The following is a 13,722-nucleotide window of genomic DNA, read 5'->3' on the forward strand; positions in this document are numbered from 1 at the left end:
GAATGTGGTTTCGATATTTAATTACATCTGACGTTCGTCCAAAGATGGCCGGAGGGGCCGCTGCTGGCCCTGGCTGCCCCTGCGACAGCGCCCGGCTCAGGGGGCAGCACTTCCTCAGGCCCAAGTGTCCCATTCAGCTGTGAGGACCAACTGCAGCTGGACATGTGACTTGATGTTCAGTTTTCCTCCCTGCCAGTCAGCTCCCATTGCACCAAAATCACGTTTAGACGATAGGACCAGGCACACTGGGTGTTGCTGCCCCGGAGGATTCTAGGTGGATGGGCTAGATGAGAGGCCTGATGAGATAGGATGTCCTCGACAGCAGCTCTGAAGTCCAAATTCTGCCACTTTGGAACCAGCAGCCTGAACACCAGCCCGGACCAGCCCTGCGCTCCATGGCCCAGGCCATTGCTGCCCTCACACAGGGCTCCGGGGTTCTGGCCGCCCCGCAGACCATCTGGGCTCTAGGCATCGTTAATTTTCTCATTTTTGTTTCATGTTTCAGGTTTGTGCCGAGAATATCAATGAAGGCTATTTAAATGTAACAATGAAGGATATTTAAAATTCCGTTCCTTATTTTCCTTATTGAAGTAAAACTTACACTCAGAAGTGGCACGTGCACCGTGCTGACGGAAGGCACGCTGCTTTTACCCAGATTGTTCAAGGGCTGGGCAGGCAGCAGGGCCAAGTGGGTCGGACTTGCCCCCAACTGCGAGCATGCCCCCCCCCCCCAAGAAAAAGACAGCGACGCAGCAACAATAAGAGAAGTTTGTGTCACCACGAAGAAAGTCCAAGTGCCTGGGAATGAACTTGGGGGTCCACCCTGGTTTTGGGCATCAAGAAACAAGCAAAACTGCACTTTTTTTTTTTTGGCTGCACTGCACGGCTTGTGGGACCTTAGTTCCCCAACCAGGGATCGAACCCATGCCCCTGCAATGGAAGCACTGAGCCTTAACCACTGGACCGCCAGGGAAGCCCCAACAAAACTGCACCTTTGACCTCAAGTATGTTAAAATGAAGACAGTGAGAACTCAGTTCTGTGATGGCATTTTTGCTTTTTAATTTTTTAACTGAAATACTAACCTACATGCAGACAAGCTTCTAACCATGCATCTGCAGCTGGGTGGTTAACCCAGAGTGAATGCAGCTGGGCGTCCGCCATCCAGGCCAAGGCACAGGACACAGTGGTCCCTGGAAGGCCCTCTAGTGCCCCCAGCCACCTCCCCTCCCCGACTGACACCGGGGTCAGTTTTGCCTGTTTTCAAACAATTTTTCTACTGAGATCTAATTCCCACATCATAAAAGTCACTCTTTCAAAGTGTACAGTTCAGTGGTTTTTAGCTCATCACAGAGCTGTGTGACCATCACCATTACCTATTTCCAGAACGTTCTCATCAGCCTCAAAACAAACACCACACTCATTCACAGTCACTCCCCTCCCCCCAGCCCCTACATTCTGCATTCTGTCTCCATGTTTGCCTGATCCAGACATTTCACATTAATGGAATTGATGCTGAAAACTCAGCCTCTGTGCACTGGTGCTGATTTGAATCTCAGAGACAGAGTTTTGGGTGAAGTAGAAAAGAACAGCTTTATTGCTTTGCCAGGCAAAGGGGGACACAGTCGGCTCATGCCTCTCAAAACTGTGTGTCCCAACCCGGGGGGATTTGGTGAGGAGTTTTATAGCAGTGTTTCAAGGGCGGGGTTGCTGATAAGGATCGGGTATGTGCAGGGCCTGCATTCCTTTAATCTGGCCTCAGGTGGTTTCCTAATGAGCTTCTGTGGTTCTTGAGGTTATCAAATTGTGACCTTCTCTCTGGAATGAAGAATGCTTCATCAACTAGTTAGCATCTTCCATTTGTTGGGGGTTTTAGTTCTGCAGAAGAGCTCAGAGATACTGTTATGTGTATCCCTTGAGGCGGAACCAGGACCCTGCCCCAAGGCTGCACTATTGTTTCTTGGCTGCTCCTCCCTTGTCTCTGCACCCCCTCCCTTCCCTGAAGAGCAACTGTTTGAATCTGCCCTTTGGAACTCAGGGAAGGTCATGGAGGCTGAAGCTTATTCCCTAAAAACAAGAAACAGGGGACATAGGAAGGCTTCCATGACCAGGAGCCCCACAGGGTCCTGCTCTGTTTCAGAATCACACACTCTGTGGCCTTTTTTGTCTGGCTTCTCTCACTCAGCATCATGTTTTTAAGGTTCATCCATGTTGTAGCGTCTGTCAGGGCTTCCTTTTATGGCTGAATAATATTCCATTGTGCAGAGGCACCACATATTTTTTATCCACCCACCTGTTGAGGGGCATCTAAGCCATTGCTACCCTTTGGCTACTGTGAACACAGCTACTCTGAGCAGGTGTGTGCATGGTGTGTGACGCCCTGGGGCTCTGAGGCTGGGACGCCTCTTCAGGACCCCTGTCCCCCTCTGGCTGCAGGTGACCCACCACTAAGCTTTTCTGTACCAGGCACCCGGTGGGTAATCTGGTGAAGCCCACGGACCCCTTCTCAGCTAACCCCTTCTAGCACATACCATGAGATGAAAACGGAAATCAACTGTCTTGAAACATTACTATTAAAATATTTTTAAAACTGTGGTAGAGTCATACACGTGCTTCTTTATCGATGCCTTAAATGAGCAGCTCTAGCCTTGGTCTGACAGCCGTTGTCACTGGATTAGTGATGAGTGGGATGCTAGCCGGGTGACATCCAGGGCCTCCTTCTCCATGTGTTGGCACTAATGTCTGGCCTTATTTGGGCAGGGCTGACCTGCCCATCCTTTGGGGACAGCACTGCCTGGCCGCGGAAGCACTGTCTGCCCTGTAATGAGTGTGAAGTCAGTAGATGGCTGTTAGAGTCCCACACACTCCACACACTGCTTGATTCCAATGAGACTTCTTGTCTGTTTACATTGTGGGAAAACCGAAATCCATTAGATTTTATGGAATTGAAACTAAAAACAGAAAGGTGTCATTATTTTATTTCTGTAAAGAAGAGGCAGCTGCCAAGTCAATAAAAAGGTTAAATCTGCCTTTTCTTCAAACTGAGTTTTCAGGGACTCAGCGTAACGTGCTCACCACCTTCACAAGGCCATCGCGTCTTAGGCCCTAGCTCTAGAATCAGGCTGCTGTTCTGTTTCCTACCCCGCACTCCACATTCCCTGAATATAGCTGACATTCCACTAAGTGTGTGCATGGGGGCAACTTGGAGGGCACCTGGGGAATCAGTGTAAATAAAGAAAAGTGAGGGGAGCTTGGGGCTTGTGAGAGCCTTGTGGGAAAAGTAGGCAAAAAACCAGAAACCGAAGGTGTAACCCCCAAGGATGGTCATTTTTGTTTCTGAGGGGGTGGAAGGGCCTTTGGGTCAGCTGGAGTGGAGGAGGGAGGAGCCACAGAAGCAGAGTTTGGGAGAAAGTGGGTCAGGGCAGCCAGCCCGAGGGCCCTGGTGCTGGAGGGAGTTTCCATCTTTCTCGCTGGGGTGGACTCTGAGGGACCCAGGGGTGGCCCCATGTCCTCACGCTCTGAGCTGGTGGGTCAATGATTAGAGCAGAAATAAGTGAAATAGAGACTAGAAAACAATAGGAAAAAATCACCAAAGCTAGGAGTTGGTTTTTTGAAAATAAACAAAATTGACAAGACTTTTGCTAGACTAACCAAGAAAAAAAGAGGACTCAAATCAACAAAAGCATAAGTGAAAGAAGAGGGCTTCCCTGGTGGCGCAGTGGTTGAGAGTCTGCCTGCCAGTGCAGGGAACACGGGTTTGTGCCCCAGTCCGGGAAGATCCCACATGCCGTGGAGCGGCTGGGCCCATGAGCCATGACCGCTGAGCCTGCATGTCCGGAGCCTGTGCTCCGCAATGGGAGAGGCCACCGTGTACCGCAAAAAAAAAAAAAAAAAAAAAAAAAGAGACATTACAACAGATACCAGAGAAATACACCACAATTATGCTCCAACAAACTGGGTAGCCTAGAAGGAATAAATTCCTAGAAACATACAGCATACCAAGACTGAATCATGAAGAAATAGAAAATCGAAATAAACCAATAATGACTAGAGATTGAATGAGTCATCAAACATCTCCCAACAGAGAAAAGCCCAGGACCAGATGGTTTCATCGGTGAATGCTACCAAATATTTAAAGAAGAATCAATGCCAAATTCCTCCAAAAATTTTTAGAGGGGTGAATACTCCCAAACTCATTTTACAAGGCCAGCATTACCTTGATAACAAAGCCAAATAAGGACATTACAAGAAAAGAAAACTACAGGCCAATATCCTTGAAGAATATAGATGTAGAAAATCTCAACAAAAGACTAACGATAGCACATTAAAGGATCATACACCATAATCAAGTGGGATTCATCCCTGGGATACAAGGATGGTTCAATATACATAAATCAATAAATGTGATAAAACACATTAATAGAATAAAAGATAAAACTTATATGAGTATCTCAATAGATGCAAAAAAAAGCATTTGATAAAATTCAACAGACTATCATGTTAAAATCTCCACAGATTGGGTATAGAAGGAATTTAAGTCAAGATAATAAATGGCACATATGACAATCACAGCTAACATCATACTCAGTGGTGAAAGGTTGAAAGCTTTCCTTTTAAGACCAGAAACAAGATAAAGTTACCCACTCTCACCAGTCCTATTCAGCCTAGTACTGGAAGTCCTAGCCAGAACCATTTGGCAAGAAATAGAAATAAAGGACATACAAATTGGAAAGGAAGAAGGAAAATTGTCTGTTTCCAGATGACATGATCTTATATATAGAACACCCCAACCATTCCACCAAAAAACTGTTGGAACTAACAAACAAATTCGGTAAAGTTGCAGGATACAAAATTAACATTCAGGTGTTTCCCTGGTGGCGCAGTGGTTGAGAGTCCGCCTGCCGATGCAGGGGACACGGGTTCGTGCCCCGGTCTGGGAAGATCCCACATGCCGCGGAGCAGCTGGGCCCGTGAGCCATGGCCGCTGGGCTTGCGCGTCCGGAGCCTGTGCCCCGCAACGGGAGAGGCCGCAACAGTAAGAGGCCCGCGTACCACAAAAAAAAAAAAAAAAAAATTAACATTCAAAAAGTAGTTGCATTTCTGTACACTAACAACAAACTATCCGAAAAAGAAATGAGGAAATCGATCCCATTTACAATAGCATCAAAAACAATAAAATACTTAGGAATAAATTTAAGGCAGTTAAAAATCTGTACACTGGAAACTATAAGACATTGATGACAGAAACTGAAGACACAAATAAATGTAAAGACATCTTGTGTTCATGGATCAGAAGAATTCATACTGTTAAAATGTCCATGCAACTCAAAGCCATCTGTGGATTCAATGTGATCCCTATCAAAATTCCAATGACATTTTTCTCAGAGGGAGAAAAAAAACACTCCTAAAATTCATATGGAACCATGAAAAATTCCCATACACAAAGGTAACTGGGTGAGGTGATGGATGTGTTAACTAAACTTATTGTGGTAATCATTTCACAGTATACACCTATACATAGAGCAAATTATCATATTGCACACCTTAAACTTCCACAATATTATATGTCATTTATTTTATCTCAGTAAAGCTCCAAAAAATGATTTGCCAAACTTGAAAAAAAAATTATACGCTATGACCCAGAGGATTTATCCCATGAATTCAAGGCTGGTTCAATATCTGAAAATCATTAATGTAATATACTACATTAATAGAATGAGTAAAAATACCACATGATTATCTCAATAGTCACACACAGGAGAAGCATTTGCTGAAATCCAACACCCTTTCATGATAAAAACACTCAACAAAACAGGAATAGATGGGAACTTCCTCAACCTGATAAATACAAAACCCCCAGAGTTAACATCATACATACTCCGTGGTGAAAGACTGGATGCTTTTCTAAGAGCAGAAACAAGACAAAGATATCTACTCTGCTACTTCTGTTTATCGTTGTGCTGGAGGTTCTGGCCAGGGAATTAGATGAGAAGAATAAAAGGCATTCAGCTGAAAAGGAAGAGGTACAACTACCTCTATTCACAGATGTCACGATCTCATATATAGATAATCCTAATTGATCCTCCAAAAAATTGTTACAACTAATAAGGTTGCAGGAGACAAAGTCAAGATCAATAAAAACCCCTGGAGTTGCCCTCCACCCCGTCTCTTTCTATGAACTCCGAACCCCACCGGTCAGGGGGTGGTCTTCCTTCCTCGTCCTTCCTACCGCCTATTCTTCACCCAGGAAACAGAATGACCCCTCTAAAGGGTCAGTCACATCCTTCCTCCCTGTGTTCAAAGCTCCTCCGTGGCTTCCCATCTCACTCAGGGAACAGGTCAAGGTTCTTACTGTGCAGGATCTGCCACCGCCTCTCCGCCCCCGCGCCCCTTTCCTACCAGTGTCTCTGGATCCTGGGTTCCAGGTTCAGTGCCTCCCTGCACTCCTCAGAGTCCCTGTGCCTGCTGTACCCCCTGCCCAGACCGCAGCTGCCCCGGGTACGCGCTCCTGCTTGCCCCTCACTTCCTGCAGGTCTTTGCTCAAATGCCTCCTTACGGTTTTCCTTGCCTGCCTGCCCCCAGACCCGTTACCCTTTCACCACCTCATGTCCTACACACGCGGTCCCATTCTCCGCTAGACCTCAGCTCCCTGGGGGGACGATGGGGCGGGCCGGGATTTGTGTTTTGTTCTCTGCTGTGAGCCAGAGTGAGGCTCATGCCTGCACAGGAATAAGTGTTTGTGAATGACAGGCTGAGTCCTCTGAGCTTTCGTCGCTTGATAACCTGGCTTAGGATGCTGGGTGAAGTGGAGGTTGGTAGCACCTTAAAAACCGCTGGAGGCTGGGAGCAGTTGTGACCTTCACTCCCAGGGCCCCTTACTCATGGGAAACCATTTCTTCCTGCTGTCCTCCAGGCCTTGGGTCCCTGGACCCTGGCGTTTGGCACAGGAGTGAGTCGCCCTGTCTTAGTTTGGCTGTGAGGTCTTCAGAAGCATCACTTACACAGGAGGTTTCACGGTGTTATTATAATTATTAGCCCGATACAGGCCCTGTGGCGGTGACTTTGTCAGGACTAAGCCAGCCCCTTTTGGAGGATGTGCCTGAGGCCCGTCCCCATGGCTACTCTCAGCGGTGAGGACGCTGCAGTTTGTCTCGGGTGTCCAGACGCCCACCTTCCCTGGACCAGGCCCTGGAGACCATGGCTAGTGCCCACTCGGGGCGCGCCCGGGAACAGGTGATCCTGGCAGACTCCACGCGCTGCAGGAGGAGGGGGTTTCCTTGGCCTCCAGTGCTGCGGGGGGAGGGGTATTCCGGAGGCGGCTCTCCGGGTGGGGTCCCCGGGCTCCCAGCCCCCTCTGGTAGGAGGCGACCCAGGCTCTTTGGGTTACTTGTGGGGGGGGGGGTCTCTAGGCACCGAGGGCCGCTATGGGGGGAGGCGCCCCCGGCCTCCCCGCGCTGCGCTCCGGGAGGGGGAACCCCCGGGGCTGTTGTGGGGTGCAGGGTCGCGGTCGGCCTGCACAGGCGCTCGGCCCGTCGGGCGGCGGCTGGGGGCCAGTGGTCCGGACAACCCAATGCCGGGGAGGCGGTGGCCCGGCCCAGACAAAGAGATGCTGCGGGAGCCGCCGGGGCCTGTCCGCCCGCGCCGCCCTCGCCGCCCGCGCCGCGCGCGGCCCCGCGCCCGCGCCCGCGGAAAGGGGACGGGCCTCGGGCGGCACCCACTGCGCCTGCGGAAGGGGGCGGGGCGAGGGCGGGCCGGCGCCCACTGCGCCTGCGGAAGGGGGCGGGGCGGGCGCGGGCTGGAGGCCTCGCCCACTGCGCCTGCGCCGGCCTCGGCGGCGCGCGCGCTCCCGCCGTTTGGCCGCCTCCTTAGCCACCGCCACCGCCGCCTCTGGCTCCGCGCACGCGCCCCCAGCCCCGGCCCGAGGCCTCGGCCCGCGCCCCCTGGCTCGCCGCCCCCCGGCCCCGCGGGCCCCGGCTCGGCCGCGCAGCATGCAGCAGCAACACCCGCGGCGGCGGCGACGGCGGCGGCTCTGAGGTGAGGCGGTGGGGGCTCGGGCCGGGCGGCGGCGTGGGGCGGGGGGCGCGGGCGGTCGGTGCCCCGCGGCCCCACGCGGGTCCCGGGCGCGGCGAGGGGCGCGGCGCCTTTGTCCCGCCGGGTCCGGCGCGGCTGGCGCTGCAGCGGCCCTTTTGTGTGCAGATGGTGGACGCGGGCGGCTGCCCGACCGGGGAGGGCTGGAGGAGGATGGAGGCCGCGCCCGACGGCGCCGTGGACATCGTGCCGCTGGACCGCTACGACCCGGCGCGGGCCAAGATCGCCGCCAACCTGCAGTGGATCTGCGCCAAGGCCTATGGCCGAGGTGGGCCGGGGGCGCGGGGGAGGGGCCGTGCCTTTGTGCAGTGTCCCCCGCGTGCGGGGCGCGGAGGCGCGGGCTGGCCCGGTGTGCTCTGCGCTCGCGTCGGGGGGCGCGCGGGTCCTGCAGGTGCGGCCAGGGATCGGCGCTCCCCTGCGCTCGCGGGCGGAACCTCTGCTGTTCGGGCGGGTCGGGCGGGAGTCCAGGGCAGAAACCCTGGACCCCGGCCGGCCTTTCTCGATTCTTACCAGATGTCAGGTTTGGAATTCCCTAACGAGCATTCCTTTTAAATGGGTAGGGTTTCATTCGAATCATTACCTTCGGTTAATTCCTGTTTCGAAGAACTAGATAACCTTGTTATTGGTCAGGCCCTGATATGTTTAGTGGATTAAGACGCTCCGATTTCCAGCTCTTGGAATCTTACAGACCAAGTGATTCTCCTGATTGCTTGGCTCCGAAAGCTGTCTTTGATTAATTTCAGGTGCTTCGTTTCAGGTACAAAATTGAGTGCCGTGTAATCTTTAAATTTGAAGCATTTGTTTAAAAATTGCCTCTATTCTGGTGAAAACGTTCCTGTTTGTAGAGTGAGACGGAACTGGAGAGAGAATCGTTTCAGAAGAGAGTCTGGTTGACTGGTTGTGAAAACTTGCTGAGCGGGCATTTCCCGGTGACAGGATCTCACCGGTTGGAGTGGCCTGTGCTATGGATGGACTCGTCATGAGGATGAACACGCCCTGCAAGTCCTAGGGATTAAATGCAGCGCCTCATTTTAAGTTGGTTTTATAGCGTGCAAGGAGCGTTTCCCCCTTTACTTTGTAGTTTTCTGTGTTACAGTTCTTTTTTATGCTTCCACCAAGCTTTATCCAGTTCCGCGTAGTGTGGTGGGGAAACAGTGATTTTGGGAAAATACAGAATTGATGAGAAGCACGTATGAAGTTTTAGAGTTAGGGACAGTGAACGAGTCATCCCAGAGCGGCCACTCAGGTATGACGGTTGAGCTTCGCAGGGCAGTGTGCGGCTGTCCCAGCTCCGTGGCCTCCCCTTACACCCACCTCAGGTCTCGTGTTGGCCGTTGGTTTGCTTTCCTTTATATTTCAGCACATTTGTTTACATCGCTAAACTCTTGCGGTTTAGTTTTACGGGTTTCTGCACCTGTCATAGCGACCGCTTTTTTCTCATCAGGTTCTTGGATTCTTCCTCGCTTCCTCCCATCTTCCCCGCCTTGCTTTTCCATTGCTGTGTAGTATTTCACAGGAAGCCCGTTCACCGCTCCTGGGCGCTGGCTGGGTCCCAGTTCTCTGCGCTTGAGCACAGTGCGTTCTTGGGCATGGCTCTTGGGGCACATGTGCAAAGTTTCACTCCTGTGTGTATTTTTAAGATTTTTGCATATGGAGGTGGCTAAGGTTCTGGTACTGAATGCTATACAGACACAGATGCTTTTAAAAAGCCCTCTCGTTGTTTGCTTTCCAATTTCTTAAGCTTAGTGAATGCATTTTTATCTTGTTGCATTTAGCTTTGGCATTCAGCATGGGATTTGTCAGCTCTCTGGCAATAAATATGCATCTCTTTCAGTGTCACTGTTGGATTAGTCGGGTTTTATTTCCAGTACCAAATCACTCTTTAATACTTGTTGACTCTTCAGATAACTAATTCAAAAGCTGATATTAAAATTGGCTTTAAAGTTTTGAAATGACTGAAGGTGTGTATTTATAGAACAGAACGTGGGCAGGAGCTGCAGGAGACTAGAGGCTGTCTGAGGCTCTAAGACTGGGCTGCACGTTGCCCATCCCTTGGCTGGGCTGTGCTCATCAAACTGATCTCAGGAGGTCTGCTTTCCAGTTATGTTTGCAAAATGAGAATGCTTTTCCATTCTGTACCTTGCTTCAGGAAGGGAAGCTGGTGTATTTTTTTTTTTCTAACTGAGAACTGCTCTTTAAATTTACAAATTTGGGTGATCCCAGTTCACATGACTGAGAACACTCGCCTGGGCTCAGCTGAAGTGATTTCTTCTATTTAGTTGGCGTGGGGGTCACAGCCTGGGTGGGAGGTTCCCTGCTACCCAGCGTGGGGTACTGTCTTTCAGGAGACAGGTTGGGGAGGGGGTTTTGTTCGGATAGTGTGGATCTTTCCCCTCCAGAACTCTTCCTAATCCAGGGACCTATTCTTTGTTCCGTCTTCTGACGTCTCCATGTGCGTCTCCAGCTTAGCTTTCAGTTAATTAGACATGGCAGTTTCAGCCTGCGTGCTTTAGTTGTAAATCAGCTTTTGGTGGGGATGATGGTGGAAGTGGCTTAAATCTTTACTTGTTACACAATTGTTTATTAAGTAGCTAAATGAAACCCAACACTGTTTGTATAGGAACTGAAAGCATGCGGACACTCCAGGGCTAGGTGCTCTGAGGCTGCCTTGTTTTGCGTTTGCCTTTTGGGACTCTCTCTGTGTCCCCAAGGCCACCGTCTGCCATTTGGAGTAAGTGGGGAGGCTCAGGAGAGCTCACCCTTGGCCAGGCCTGGAGGTGGCATATGGTTATGCAGAAACGTTTCCTCCAGTTTTCTGCATCTGGTGCCACAGCCAAGAACTGTGGGCCGGCTTGTGCTTTTATTTTTAGATTCTTCTCCTCTTTTTTGGGTTAACTCTTGTTTCATGGACAGTGTTTTAATTATTTCTTCAGAAATAATATATTGGATATATGGAAAGTTGTTCACTTAAAAGTGTCAGTAAGAAGTAGTAGGACCTGCTCAGCTGGAATATTTTTGTGACGTCCTTTTGGGTGAAAGTTGTAGTTAATTGGTAAAGTTTAAAGGTGTGACTTGGAAGTTTGTTTTACAGAATAGAGTGCTGGACTGGAGCTACTGCATTCCTGGCTTTTGATTTTAGTCCCTGACCTTAGGAAACCTAAAGGTATTTGGGCCTTGGTTTCAGGGACAGTGGGGGAGTAATAGCTTTTGTTATCTCCCAAAGACAATGTTGAAAAAGTGACCCAGGGAAAGTACTAGAAGGCACTCGGCTACTTGCAAGTGTGTTGCTGTGTAGCTCAGTGGTGGTCATTTCGTCCTCTGAGGAGCCCTGGAAACCAAGTTGCAGCTCACCACGAGCCGAGCTGCCCTGAACCACGCCAGACTGGCCCGTAGGGGCCACCAGGGTCACCCTTCCCTTTTTACCAACAGTCAGCTGGGATTGAGAGGGGCCACAGGGCTGTCCAGAGCCCACTGCTAGTGAGGGGTTGACACTCTTGTCCTTCCACAATCTTGTTAATTAAACCGCTGATTTGGAAACCACGTTGTGGGAAGGGAAATCTGTGCAGCCATTGGCAGGGTATTTGTAACCAAGCCGCTGCCGGCTGTCTCATTACTTAGACCACAAGGACAGCTCGGGCTCTCTGTTTGCTTAATTGATATTAGGAGCAAAATGCCTTCGTTGTCAACTCCAGGGGGTCACCACCTTCCTTTGTTGTCTGATGTTTGGCTAAAAGGGAGCACGTGCTCAGCACTCCTCTCCTGGCCCAGAACTGGAAGTGAAATCCGCCGCTGCTCTCGCCCCTGGACCAGCGGGGGCACAGTGGCTGCTTGAGGCCCTCATACGTAAGCATGTGGGCAAGTTTTTTTTTTTTTTTTTTTTTTTGCGGTATGCGGGCCTCTCACTGCTGTGGCCTCTCCCATTGCGGAGCACAGGCTCCAGATGCGCAGGCTCAGCGGCCATGGCTCGCGGGCCCAGCCGCTCTGCGGCATGTGGGATCTTCCCGGACCGGGGCATGATCCCACGTCCCTTGCATCGGCAGGCGGACTCTCAACCACTGCGCCACCAGGGAAGCCCCCTGGGCAAGTTTTTTGGATGTGATGATTTGCTCAGATTATTGGTTATTGAGTTAGATTTTATATTTTAATAGTCTTTTGTTTATAGCACGGGATTTGAGTGCTGCTTAGTTAGGAGCTTACAGAGCAGCCTGGGTGCATCTGCTCAGTGGTCCCAGGTACTGTGGCAGTCAGGTCGCTGGCTGACATTGTGGCCTGACCTTCCCCTCGGCTTGGGTATGCCGAGAACCTCCTGGTGTCTGTGAGGTCAGGGGTTATGGTTGTCCCATTTAATGCCATGTCTGCAGGACAGTCAGTGCTCACATACTTGTCAGGTTGGTGATAGAGTTGGAAATGCCTTTGAAACAGGTGGAATAGAAAGATTTCTGTCCTGGTGGCTGTACGTGGATGAATTTTCATTTCTAAAGCTATAACAGTTTGTACAAGTTCCCTCTCCTGTCCTGATGCCACAAATTAAATATTAGCCAAGGAATGTAAATCTGTCTTTAAGTTCAGACCGTCCCAATCCTTTGAATCTGAGCGACCCTCAAAAGGGTCGGCCACGGTTGTGCTTTAGGATGTTAAATTTGTGTAAGTATTCTTACAAAAAGCCCTTACTGTTTTCTTTATATTACATTTATCCTCCTAATAGCTTATAGGCTTCTCCTGCTATTGATTTTTTGGTGGCTGTATCACCATTATATGTACCAGTCTCCTTTTTTACTTCCTACTTCAACTGTTGAAAAACTCAGATTGCTATCATTTTTCATCTAATCACAAGGTGACCAGGATGGAGCCAATATTACATTCATTCAGCCAGTAACAGCTGTCATGTGCATAATTGTGTTTTGCACTACAGGAAGTGCAAGGGGGGAAGTTGTATGATGTTATCTCTTTAGTTGCTTAAAAGTCACATGAATTATTGACATATACAGAGGAAAATGAAATAATGCAAGGACTGAAAAATGGCAGCATGGCATTAGTCCACGAGCTGTCTTGAGGTAGAATATGGAACTGTCAGGTGGGCACACAGGGACCAGGGCTTCAGGGGGCAGTGGTCGCTGTGGGAGGGCTGCCTGGGGAGGCTCCGTGGGGAGACAGGCTTTGAAGGGTGGCTGATACTTAGAACCCCACCCCCAAGAGTAGAGCTGAGCGTACCTGGCAGGTTCCGTGCAGACGAAGAAGAGTTCTTGGGCCCTGAGTCGGTTAAGCTTGTTGTGACAGAGGATTTGTGGACCGAAATAGTAGGTGATTAGTTTGGAAAATAGTGAGGGCCAGACTGCTCACGGTGTTGCAGGCTGGCTAGCGATCTCTTTCACGATGTATGCCTCGGAAGGTTTTTGCGTAGGGTGGCGATGGGATGAGAGGCAGCCTGGCAAGATTCTTCTAGCAGCTTAGGGTGGGAGGAGGCTGTAGTCAGTGGAGTAGCCAGGAGCTCGACTCGTTCAGGCCGCTGTAACAAGGTATCATGGACTGGGTGGCTTAAGAACAACAGACATTCATGTCTCATGATTTTGGAGGGTGGAAGTTCAAGATCAAGGTGTGCCGGTAGATTTGGTGTCTGGTGAGAGCCTGCTTCCTGT

General features: G+C 50.4%; 1 protein-coding gene across 1 annotated transcript in view; it reads left to right on the top strand.

The window, feature by feature from the left end:
• Window positions 1-7,898: 7,898 nt before the first annotated feature.
• CAMSAP1 (calmodulin regulated spectrin associated protein 1) overlaps window positions 7,899-13,722 on the top strand; it is a 56,190-nt gene continuing 50,366 nt past the window's right edge. Inside the window, 2 exon segments of the mRNA XM_079705995.1 lie at window positions 7,899-8,032; window positions 8,195-8,354. Coding sequence (XP_079562121.1) covers window positions 8,195-8,354 — 160 coding nt within the window. The 5' untranslated portion in view covers window positions 7,899-8,032.

Source organism: Hyperoodon ampullatus (assembly GCF_949752795.1).
Source record: "Hyperoodon ampullatus genome assembly, chromosome: 6".
Lineage (NCBI taxonomy): Eukaryota > Metazoa > Chordata > Mammalia > Artiodactyla > Ziphiidae > Hyperoodon > Hyperoodon ampullatus.